Source organism: Lissotriton vulgaris, chromosome 3_1 (genome assembly GCF_964263255.1).
Source record: "Lissotriton vulgaris chromosome 3_1, aLisVul1.2, whole genome shotgun sequence".
NCBI classification, from domain to species: Eukaryota; Metazoa; Chordata; class Amphibia; order Caudata; family Salamandridae; genus Lissotriton; species Lissotriton vulgaris.
Window position 1 is genome coordinate 572,155,996 of NC_141689.1, and position 13,254 is coordinate 572,169,249.

The 13,254-nt window shown below is 40.2% G+C and overlaps 1 protein-coding gene across 1 annotated transcript in view; it reads right to left on the reverse strand.

Moving 5' to 3' along the window:
* HAPLN1 (hyaluronan and proteoglycan link protein 1) overlaps positions 1-13,254 on the reverse strand; it is a 299,937-nt gene that overhangs the window by 52,695 nt on the left and 233,988 nt on the right. Inside the window, exon 4 of the mRNA XM_086960855.1 lies at positions 9,181-9,483. Within this exon, the coding sequence (XP_086816981.1) occupies positions 9,181-9,483 (303 nt within the window). The remainder of the gene's footprint in view (positions 1-9,180; positions 9,484-13,254) is intronic.

Below are 13,254 nucleotides of genomic sequence, written 5' to 3' on the forward strand. Positions count from 1 at the left end.
TCACTAACTTCTTAGATATTGAAGTCTCAATTCATGATGGGATCATTGAGACTAGCCTGTATCAAAAACCCACGGCAGGCAATACGCTGTTACATGCGTCCAGTTTTCATCCAAGACATACCATAGAAAGTCTCCCATATGGAGAACTTTTAAGAATTAGAAGGGCATGTAGTACAGAGAAGGCCTGGAAAGACTCACAGGAAATAACTAAAGCCAGATTGCTAGCGCGAGGTTATGGGGCCCATAAGATCAAATTGGCTTTACAAAAGGTCAATTTACAAGATAGGGTGACCCTATTAAAACCGGGGCTTACCCTGCAAAATGGCAATGAAGATTCAATGTCATCTCCCATTGAAGATGCCAGTAGTGACAATAGCAATTCCCAGTGCAGGTTTATCACAACGTACAGCAAGCAATCTCATGCCATTAAAAAGATTATCAATGCTCAATGGCCCATTGTGTTAACAGATGGGGTTCTCAAAGGTGTTTTGCCTGTTAAACTCAATATCACTTATCGAAAGGCATATTCAATGAGATCAGATCTGGTCAGAAATAGCCCAGAACTACTAAATAAAGATATATGGTTCTACACTAAGAAGGGCTTCTTCAAATGTAGCAGTTGCAGAGCATGCAAGTTTGGAGTAAATACTAAATCCTACAGGAATGCATTCTCTGAAGAGCTAATAGAGATCAAGGGCAATTTTAACTGCAAAACTGAGTATGCAGTTTATGTGTTGAATTGTGTTTGTGAGCTCCGTTATATGGGAAGTACAAAACTTGCAGTACTGGCTCGCATATTACAACATTTGCGAGCCACTGTCAATTCAGATCAAACGTATCCCGTTGCTAGACACGTAAAGTCTGAACATGGGAATAACCTCAATGTTTTATCTTATTTTGTCATTGACAGTGTCCCCATAAACAGAAGAGGAGGAAACAGGAACAAAGCTCTGCGACAATTGGAAACAAAATACATTTTAGAATTAGATACGAAGAACCCACCAGGTCTTAATATGTGTGAGGACATGTACCATTATCTATAATTGAATATGAAATCATATTTAAGTGAGTATTTGGATATATGGACATTTTTTGTGGTCTTAATGAATTTTGTATAACATATTTTGGGTCTTAAGATTGTGTACATAGGATTATATTTATATTTAATGATGTGCCGGTTAATATTTACATATTATCATGAATTTAATTATTTATGGTTTTTGTATTTTTTATTGGCGCTCGATTGTATGGATGTAGATTGTACTTTATATTTTGTATATATGAATACCCAGCTGCTATGCACTTGGCCACTTTATTCTCGTATTATCTGCTTTGGTACTTTTTCTCAAATAAGTTGCAGATCTTTCATTACCATCATTGCTGATTTACCCGCTGTAGGGAGTTCCCGGCTGGGATCTCCCATAGATTATATTAATATTTTGCACTTTATTCACTTGTTTGCACTTTTTCCTGCACAACAGCACTTTAATGAATTTAGACAGAATTCTATAGATTCACTTTTGTACACATGACCGAATATTTTATTGACCATATACTCAGAATTGAGAACAGATCAATTAGGATATAATCATACTGTATTACGCAGATATAAGTATAAATGATTTCATTGCTAGGTATTGTTATGATTTTTATAATGATTCCAGTATTTATTGTTTTAATATGAATAGTGCAATGAAATCACAATGTGGAATTTGTCGTTATAAAACAGTTTATGTGTGCTGTGTATGTATTTATACAGATATCAACTCAATTGCGACAGCTAATACATAGAAACAGACGAAATATGGGTCTGTCTTCTATTGCTATGCAGTGATGACTAATGGTCATGTGACCTATGAGAGAAAGTGCTGTAATTGGTGTTTCACTATTTTAAATACTTTGCAATCACAAACGCTTGTATCTGGTGAGCAAGGCGACAGGTTCGCCGAAACGCGTCGGATCGCGGCACCTTTTGACACTATGCTAAAGAAAAAATAAAAAAACTCTGCTGCACCTACCACTGAACTCGGTGTCCGTTTTTCTCCTGCGGAGTGCTGACTTGTGCGGTGCGCTGCGGGAGTTCTAGCGCATATATATATATATATATATATATATATATATATATATATATATATATATATATATATATATATATATATATATATATATATATATATATATATATATATATATATATAATATCTCTGGGATTAGTGGCAGTCCCCATACATTAGCATACACAGATGGACACTCTACATCTCAGCAGATGCAGTGATCTTGTCTCAGAACTTTGGTTCCATGTGTGTGTGTTTGGCTCCTGTGTCATCTATATGACAAGCCATGGGTGCACATTAACAACAGCTGCATTTCTGTATTATGTCTAGGTGCTAGTGGCTGACCATAAAAAATAACAAGGGACATTGTTGTTTGACCTTGTCTATGATTTTCAGACCAAGTCCCTGGAAAAAAAAGAACACAAAAGTATTTACAGGTTCTGAATAAAAGTACAATGTGGGACAAAAGTCAGCGTGTTTATAAAGTATCATGTGCAAAAGAAAATGAGGCCTATAGCGTGAATGGTTAGGCAAACATTGGGAAAACTACAATGGGTGTGCCAGAATCACACAACATTGGAAAGTATTTATTTGTCTAATTCAGTACAACCCAGGGAATGTATTTGTGCACACCAAATCCCCTTATCCTTGCAGGGTAAGCAATAGAGCACTCTGAACATGACGTTAGATTTGTAGCAATTCTTACTCCAAAACATGGCAAACCCCTCTACCCTTCTTCACTCGTAACATATCCCTGCCAAGACTTCACCTCCAACTTTGTCCTCTAGGTCTCCTAGCTTATGACCAGCAAATATGTATGGGCTTACTGTGGGTATAGGCTGACAAAAGGCTATAAACTGAGTGCAGTGCATTTTATAATTTTGGAAAGCAGCTGCAAGCAAAATGCTAGTTAAGTGTGCCTGCCTTATAGTCAGATATCAAACCTGGACTGCAATGAAACACATCAGAACCGTACGTTTTAAACATCATTAATTACTTGGGTTTCTATTGTTTGGTGACATTATTCACTTGGATTGTCTGGCTGGAGGTTTGCAGTGAACATGTTTCAGTTTGCAGTAAAAATATTGTGGGATAAAAGTAGTGAAAATATTTTAAAAACAAAAAAGGTAGTATCAAAAACGTTGTCTACTGAAAATATAGAATAAAATTAAGTTATGGCTGCACAAGAACTCTGCTGTCCCTTCTGTTCAAATCGCTTTGTGTGGCACGTAAAGCCCTTCATGGAACGGGCCCTGACTACTTACAGAATAAAATTTGATGATACTCTCCTAATAGATGTTTGCGTTCAGCTACATCTACGACTATGGTAGTGCCTAGGATTCATAAAGCTTCTTGGTAGAAGGTTTATACATGCCGAGGCTATACTGTGGAATCAACTGCCACTGAATCTCAGGTCTCAGCCAAACCTGATTAGTTTTCGAAAACAGCTAAAAACTTAGATCCTCTCCTCCCCATGCTAATATTTTCCTTCCTTTTCTGTCTTTTGCTTTGGTGGCTCTTGCTGTTCTGTCGCTAGCGCCAAGACGTCCTTTGGTCTATTGTTATGCTTTATAAACTTAATCTAATCTACTCTAACCTTATAGGGCAAAGCTAAGTATATTGAGAACAGGGTCAAGAACCATCCTTATGCTTAAGTAGAAAGGTGCATTTGCAGTGTCATTTTTAGGATTCAAGGAAGGGTAGTGTTAAGGGGTAATATGGGGTGGGTAGGGTTCAGGGATTTAGCCTCATGGGAAAGCTAGGGGCTTTTAGAGATTTTATTTAAAAAAATGATATAGCATGAACTTAACTGAACAGCATTAGAGCGCTTTATATGAGCACCAGATAACATTACACAGTCAGTTTTTTTATATTCACAGGGAGATTACTTGATTTGCCCTGAATCAGATGATCTTGAGCTAATGCCAGGATTTCATTCTGGTTCCCCAGTTCAGTGGATGGCGGCTCTGGCCATTAGGGTAGCATTCAGGGGTTGTTGTTTTTTAAGGATTCTGGGAAGGTTACCATTGAGGTGTGGCTTGGGATTTTTTGGGTTTGGAAATGGGAATCATGAAAGAAAAAAAGTTTTTTTATGGTTACTAGAAGTATAGTGTTAAATTTAGTAAAGAATGTGTAGGGTTCACGAATAGTGGAGTTAAGGTGTAGTAAGGGATTACTGGGGTTCAGAGGAGTGTAGTGTTATTGGGCATGAAATATTTTTAGGGTACAGGGAAGAGTGTGTAAAGAAGTTGTAAGGGGTTGGAGGTTAGGAGTGGTAGTGGTGTGGGCTGGCTATGAGCTTATAGGGACGAGAAGCATTAATTGTCCCTGTGGAATTATTATGGTACAGTTAGATATATTAAACAATGCATCTAATAAAAACAACTTGTAAAATTCAACATTTGTGGAATTGTCATATATAACAACAAAGGACAGAACATCCTTACCTAAACAATTTCACCTCAAATTTAATTTAGTTAACTTTATTATATACAGCTAATGTGTGTCATTTTTTTGACGTTTACCAAAACAGTAATTATCTCCAGAATCCCTCATGCAGAAACGTTTCTTATGAGTGTGGGGGCACCAGACATTTATGGGTTAAATAAAGGGTTCAGAGGCGATAAACTGGATGCCTTGCATTCTGGAAATTTGGAATGCAGCTACAAGCTAAATCCCAGTTTAGAATACCTGTTTTTGGTCACAGACATCACACCTGAGTTGTATGGAAACAATCCTGAATCGTATATTTTTTATATCGACATTTCATAAGGTTTTTATCACTGGCTGCTAGCCTGCAGTTCCCCTGCTTGGCTGGCTAGGAGAATGTGGTGATGAAGACATTTGTTACATTTAAAAAATGTGCCCCACAAGTCATCCCTGCACATTAACATATCACTGACAAGACGTGACTTAGATATGTGTTCCCTTAGGTACTCTGAGTATAGGTTATCAGACATAGGTGGATTTATTATGGGGTTGAGCAGCGATCGCCACACTATACATCATCAATATTTTTCATGGAGGAATGCCTGCAGAATTTTCAGCACAGGGTCCACTGACAGTAGAACCTTCTAATGCCAAATATTACTGAAAACTAAAGAAATTGGGGAATCCATAGTGATATGGTTTGAATGAATGCCAGTGCTTTTCATTACCAAAAATCCCCTGAAAATATTAAAGAATAAGCAAAAAAAAAAATCAAAATTCTTTCCTGTTCTGTGGCAGAAAACTCCAAAAAGCAGATTTCTTGAGGCTTTGTTCCAGAGCAAGGCAACTCAAAGTTTCACAAGGGTATTTACTGTCCAGTCCAAACGCCATTTTGCACTGAAAATGTTCTGTTTTCTCATTGCAATAACACATTTCCACTGCTGTCCATCATTTAAGTCAAGGGGGGGGGGGGGGGGGGGGGGGGTAGACCAATAGGTTTTCATTCAAAGCCCAATCTACTAAAATAGCCCGACTAAGCTTTGTGTCAAAACCTAATTCCTCCTTGAAGCCATCTGTAACTGGAGGAAATGTGTTTATTCCTTAAACAAAACATACATTGCATATGTGCTGCAGTGCGCAGCAAGCATTTAATGCATGGGATTCTGATGAGCGTGTCTAATCATAGTAATTTTTACTGGAAGGCTATGATTTCAATGCACGTGCTATGCTTCACATCGCAACTCACATATGCAGCGCCAGGGAGAAGCGAAAACTGTTGACATTGTAGTGACTTCACACAGTTACATAATTGACCTTTTTGCTGTTCCCAACACATTCTAGACCTTTCCATCACAGAAATGTGCGAAAATATTTTTCTTAAGAAAAGTTTGACCTGTGCAGTTAGTTTTGGGGAAAATAAAACAGAGGCATCCTTGCAAGCGACTCCACCCAGTTCACCTTCAGGTGTCTAGAATTCTTAAAAGTTTATGGTTGCAATATTTTCCTAGGTGCTCGACGACTCCACGCCAAAACATTTGTTTCTGTGTCTCAATGTGGAGCCACATCCATGTTCCTTGCTCTGGCAGTAATCTGCATGTGTCTGTGCCCCAGAAAAGAGTTGGGCACAATTTAAACTTTTCTGAGGATAAGAAAAAACCCAAACTGCATTGCTGCTCTTCACTATGGATTCAGACTTGTAAATGTTTGCAAGCCAGTAAAAATCTGGGCTCTTTTTTAGGATTTTACTGAGACTATGAAAAAACCCAAATAGCTTCTGGGCTCCTTGCTGGCATGCAGTCATATCAGCCTAGGCTCCAGGAAGAACTCAGAAATTGTATTAATTTTTTCTTAGGTTAAAGAAAATCCAAACAGTGCATGGCTCCTTGCAGTGGCACAGACACACAGCCTCATTGTCTCCCAACTCTTCTTTGGGAGAAGAGGTATGGGGGACAAAGGTGTGGTCTGCAGCTGAATCAGGAAGGAAGTCTGAATCATGAGGGGAGGGACTAGGAACAATCCTAGTCCAACCCATTCCAACCCCAATCTGCTGGTCTGTTTCTTCTCTTTTGGGGGATGAGCTGGGCGGCGGGATGGGGGTGAGAGGGACAAGACTTCTTCTCTCACAGTCCCTTCAAACTCTCTCCCTCTCACCAACTGAAAAAGTGACTTATGCTGGTAATATGGCTAGGGAGGAGCTAGAGCATTACTCAATCAATCAATCAATCTATCAATAAGATGTCTTGTAAAGCACGACTACTCACCTGTAAGTGTCTCAAGCTGCTGGGGGTGGTAGCTGCTGGTCTGACAGGACCTGTGGTTCAGTCAAAGAAACAGGTCTTGAGGTCCTTCCTGAAGTGGGGCAGTGACGGTGATTGCCTGAGGTGGAGCGGTAGTTTGTTCCAGGTCTCTGCTGTAAGGTAGGAGAGGATCTTCCTCTGGCTGTATTGTATTGTATTGTATTGTAATTGCATTTATATAGCGCTTACTACCCCTGACGAGGCGTCGAAGCGCTTTTTCGGCGGGTAGCACGCTACTCCGGGACCCACAGAGAAATTAGTGTTGAATTAGTATAGTGAAACATGCAAGTACATTGTAAGTGGTGGATAGGTTAATCAGTTATTTGGATTTGGAATGATAGCAGAAGGATAGAGTAGGACAAAGGTTTGTATTTATTTATCGCTCGCTTGTTGACGCATGCTATTCAGGGAGCGTATAGAGGATTAGTGGTGAATTGATATGGTGAAATATGAGGTAATTTCAGTGGTGGATATTAGTCTGTTACTTGGAGTGAGAAGGATAGCGGATGGATAAAAGGGGAAGAAAGATTTGCATTCATATAGCACTTGTTACCCCTGATGGGCGTTGAAGCGCTTTTCTGGCGAGTAGCACGCCACTCCGGAACCCATAAAGGGTTAGTGTTGAAAATTAGTATAGTATAAATATGAAGTAGTTTGAGTAGATACGTGGGCCTGTAGCCAGAGCTCGTTGGGTGGAGCAGAGGTCTCTGGTGGGTGCGTGGAATGCGTGGTAGTGGTTGAGGTACGCAGGTCTTCCATCATGTTGGGCTTTTTAGACATGTGTGAGGAGCTTGAAGGTGATTCTTTAGTTGACTGGGAGTCAGTGGAGGTCTCTCAGGTGGCTGGTTATGTGACGTGGCAGGAGATGTTGAGGATGAATCTGGCGGAGGAGTTTTGAATATTCTGCAGTTTCTAGAGGAGTTTCTGGGTGATGCCAGCATAGATTGTGTTGCCATAGTCGATTCTGCTACTAATGAGTGTGTAGGTGACCATCATTTTGGACTCTGTGGGGATCCACTTGAAAATATTTCAGAGCAGGCGCAGTGTGTAGAAGTAGGATGATGAGACGACTTTGATCTGGTGGCTCATGGCGACCGAGGAGTCTAGGTTGATGCTGAGGTTCCGGACATGGTCTTTGGGTGTGGCAGGGTTCCAAGCGATGTGGGCCACTGGGAGTCATTCCAGGTAAAGGGGGTGGAGCCCAATATGAGGACTTTAGTCTTCTCTGAATTGAGCATGAAGCTGCTGGTTTTCATTCAGTTGGTCACAGCTGCACTTGACCCTTCCCGTAGTTCCACCTACCAGCTTGATCCCTGGATGGACCTGCAAGAGTCTAGGTAATCTGTCACATGCCCATCTGATACCAGTGTATAATATCACTAGTGGCATCACATGTATATTAATGAGCAACCTGTACTTTAGCACTGGCCCACCTTATACTGGAGCATTAGCCTTAGCTCACAACTTCCTTCTCCCAACGCAGTTTGTCCCCTTTGGAGCAGACACGCAAATTGTAATTGTAATTTCAAAAAACAGCTACCAGTGATAGGGGTTTGGACTTCACCTATTGACATATAAAGGTAATATAGGGCATCCTGCGAACACCTTCTGATGATGTATATTTACGTTCATAGGGCAGTGAAATGGTTAGAACATGTTTACGAATTTTTTGTGCCCTCACTCATGAGTCAGATTCTCAAATCATTTTTCTTGAGAAAATCCTTCATACTAAATTTACAAAAAAAGGCGTGCTTCTAACAGCATTTCAAAATCATAATGTGCACCTATTGGTGAAAATTCTACCAATTTTGCATTTTTTAAATGTGATAGGTGGGGAGAAAAAGGTGTGAAGTATAGCAATGAAAACAGGTTAGAAAAACAACGTCCTCTAAATTCTAGTAGTATTGAAAAACACCTACCATAGCACCCATAAAATTACTCTTAAAATGCAAATGAAAATCCATATTTATAACCTGAAATGGACATATAATAATCTCCAAATGTCATGGAGTTTAGAAAAAAAGTGTTTCTACATTGGAAGAAGTTATTTTGCTGTGTGTAACACAAGCAAAACACTAAATATTCAACTATACATTTCTCCCTATTTTACTCATGCAGATATTTCACCACTGGAAAACCTGCATGTGTAAATGTCGACAAGGAGTACTCCGGGAAATCTATGAAGTTGGGTTTCATAAGTGGCAGGTAGCTGTTTATTAACCCCAAAAATGTTGAATGTCTACTCTCTAGAAATAGATCACTGACATTGTTATTGCAAGGCGTTGCCTATGCGGCCTCAAAAAATCTAATTTGACTTATGTGCACTACTTTTTGCTCACTCTAAACACTTAATTTCTTTAATCATAAAATGGAACAAATTTTATTAAAATCATCATTACCTTTAAAGTTTGATGTAAAACAGAAAACATCATATCTGCTTTTATCTTTGTCCCGATAACCATAATTCCTGACACCAGGGACGGTGTTTCTACCACCACATGGTTCTCGTGGATTGGTGATGGGATACTGCACAGATCCATCGCTGAGCCAGCCTGCATTGCACCAGTCTAATCCCGACCTCCAGGCATCGTAAAGTTGGTCAAATGATGCAATGATAGAGTCTTGATCATGACAAGCCTGCTGCGCCTCATGGAAGTTCAGGTTGTATCGTCCAAGTCGAGGAAAGTAAGGGTAAACAACACCTGGAATATTATGAAAATCATAAAAATTATATATAATTATGGTCAGCAGTAAACACAAGAGGGCAGAGATAATAGAATAAAAGGCAAATTACATTTACAAATATTTTGCCATACTTTACTCAGAGGTTATTGCTGTTCCATGCTGTTTTATAATGCACAGTATATGTCTACTGTATGATGATGCGTACATGTATATGTTTGTACTATAAGCCTCCTTACCCTACTATTCTGCATGCCCCATAGCAATTGTTGCCCCAGTGTCTGTCCACCCACAAACTCGAAATTGGCATTACAATTGCACCCATGCCCTCCAGCCGCAGACCACTGCTGGACTTGGAAAGGACAGAAGAATGACTGCACTTGCTGTACCTGTTGAACCTGTGTGAACCCCAACTTCCATTGAGGCTTCCTGTTGGCTCAACGACTACAGCTTTTTTGTGAAAAGCAATGATTTACAAAACTTTTATGAAACATTTAAAAAAAATTGGAGTCCTCCTGATTTTGCTGAATTCGTTTTTGTTGACTTTAGGACTGCTTAGCAGTGTTAAAGCAATTGTGCTCTCTCCTTTAAACATGGTCAAATTGGCTTACACTGATTTGAAACATTTAATTTTCTTGTGAGTCCCTAATAAAGTGGTATTACAAGTACCCAGGGTCTGTAAAATAAATTCTAATAGTGGGCCTATGGAACTGATTGTGCCACCCACTTAAGTATACTTTTAAAACATGTCCCAGACCAGCCATTGCAGCCTGTGTCTGCAGTTTTAAACAGCCATTTCAAACTGGCAAAATAAACATTTTGCCAGGCCTATGTCCTGGTTGTGAAAAACTCCTAAAATGCTTTTAACTACTGTGAGGTCTACCTCTCTCATAGAATAACATTGGATTACCTTATTACATTCAATAATTTATCATTTTAAATTGGACGTCAGTAGGAAAGTCGAGTTTGGTATCTAAAGAATTGCAAGTTGAAAACCCTTTTAATGGTGAAGTTGGGATGTTAAGTCCCACTTCTGAAAATGCCACTTTTAGAAATGTTTATTTTATTGTCCCAACCATTTGGTGCCCATATCCTGGGTCACATGACTAAACGTAGCTGGCAGTTGGTCTTTGTGTATTAATCTTACACAGTGAGAAAAAGGGTAATAATGTGTTGGCAGGATGGGCCATCTCTGTCAGTATAAGGTGGACGAGCTTTCCCCTACCACACTTGCACATCCCAAAAACTCTGTCTCAGCACACTCACACAGGGATTAACACCAGTCTATTGTGCCCCCAGACAAGCTGGGGGCAGGGCAAGGAGACGGTAAATTCCAGACACCTCTGAGGGGAAGGAGCCTAGAAGCTGCTCCCACTTCAAAGTGTGCACCAGGTATAAATAGTGGACCTTCAGACCCAACTCTTTAGTACACTTCTGGGCCTGTGGAAGACTCACAAGAAGGGCTGCTGTGCTGCTCTTCTACAAGAAGAACTGATTTGCTGCCCTGCTACTCTGCTGTCCTGTGGCCTGAGTGAAAAGGACTGGAATATCTTGAACCCAGGACCACCAGGGGGACTCCAAAAGCAATTAGGGCGGCTTTCTGAACAGAGTCTGAGGGACAGAAAAGACTTCAACCATCTTGAACCCTGCACCCAGACTCTGCCTGCTGTGAGTCCTTACCCCCCAAATGATGGCTCTCCATTCCTGGACCCATGAAAGTGGAGTTAAAGGTACTCTGCAACACCACTATGGTCTATTTAGATTTGACACAGTGCTACGCTACTCCAGCGCAGCTCTTTGCAATGTCTAAATGGAACAAACAGCACAACGCAGCCTTGATGCAAGCTCACATTGCAGCCTGTACAATTCACCAGAACCGTCACTGTGCAATGCATCCTCGATGCAGAACCTGCAGCATCTTATCAGAAATGATGCAGCCCCGAAGAAAGCCCACAGTTCAGGATCAGAACCGCCACTGTGCTATGCGTCTCTGACTTGAGCCTCATATCGCTCCTCGGAACTGCCGCTGTATGGCACAATGCTCCACAACCCTGTCTTACGGTACATTTCTCAGTGGGACTAACTTGGTCTCTTTATCATGCCCATGCTCAATTGCAATTGGTCTGAACGTGTGACTTTATCCCGGCCCAAAGTGACCAGAGAACCACAGTTATGAAGCACAATTTTTACCTAAACCTTTAAAATTGAAGATCTCTGGTTCTCCTTTTTGTATTTTTGTCATTTTGGTTGAAAATAATGTATTACATTTTACTCTCTTGTTCTAAATTGTTGTGGAAGTGTTCTTGTGTTTTGCTTTCACTTTATTCTTGCTTGAGTGCTGCATAACACTTTACACATTGCCTCTAAGTAAATCATGGCTACTTTTGTATCAAGCTACCATAGGAGTAAGTACACTTTAATTTGGGGGATAGCTTGTGTTTCACCCTGACAAGATTTGTGGTTGCTGCTTGAATAGGGTTTCCCCCCACCATGAACCAGCAACCCAGTTTCTCACAGTGATACCTCATAACCACGCCGACTAATAATACACATTTCCCAGAGGCCGTTAAAGTTGCTTTGTACCTACTTATAAACCTTACCTCCGATTTTCAGTTCAAGGTAATGTTCTCCCATCTCTACCTAAAAATGAGTAACACCAGCTGAGACATAGTGTGGGAGCCATTCTCCATGCCCACATTGATTCCAAAATCTGTGAGTATCCATTTAGAATCAAACTAAATGCTAGTGACACTTACAGGACTGTTGCAGAATGCATATTTAGGAATAAAAACAATAAAGATTAATAAATAAGGAAGATCCATTGGGATTCAAAACCCCAATTTTACCCTGGCAGAAAAGGAGAACTTTTAGACATTTGCTGACCACATTTAGGCATTTGCTGGCTATCAAAAATATTCAATGCTCCCAATTTAAAAGGAGCAAACATCTTATCCACATAACAGGATCCTAATTTACCACTTTTTAACAAAGTTCAGCATTTTCTGGTCACATGCTCAATTGCGAAGGTATCATTATTATGTTTTGCCTGGGAGGCTTATTTAACATTCTAGGCCATTGGAAATTGGCCCAAAAATTGCACTAGTGGAGTGGACGTTAAATGGCATATGGAGGGTGCAGTGTGTGTTTACACCACCCACATAGATTACAAAAATACATGGCTTCAAGGAACACCATTGTGTTCTGGTAGAGCTGCAGGTTGAAACCACTGTAGCAAAACTTTTTTCACTATCGGATAAGATACCGCGTTTGAATATCGAGATGCCACTTTGGGGATTACGGGACCGACCCCTACAGGCAACTGCCAAAAGGTGATTTTGACCTGGGTCTTGAAAAAGAATAAGAGGTGGGATCATTTGGCTGCGCTGAACGAATATCTCATATATACAAGGTGAATACCTGGTTCTATACCAAATAAGAAAGTTAATTTCTTACTTGAATACTTGGAAATATCTAAATGTATGGGCCCACCGTAGCAGGATAATTCAATATAGAAAACGCGAAAAAATATCGGACGAGGAATTTGTTTTGAAAATACCATACGCCTTGAAACATTGATTGCGCCCTGAAGAAGTTCTGGTGACAGAACGAAACGCGTTGGCTGGTGTCTATACATGGATTATTAAAAGAATATTGAACTTTATCAATCACGATTCAGCGTCTTTATAACAGGACAGCTCAACAACCTATTTATCTCCTAATTATCGGTGGAGACTCACTTTTGCAGCGGTGCTTTTTCATCTATGAATAAAATATAGACTCTTTTTCCAAGT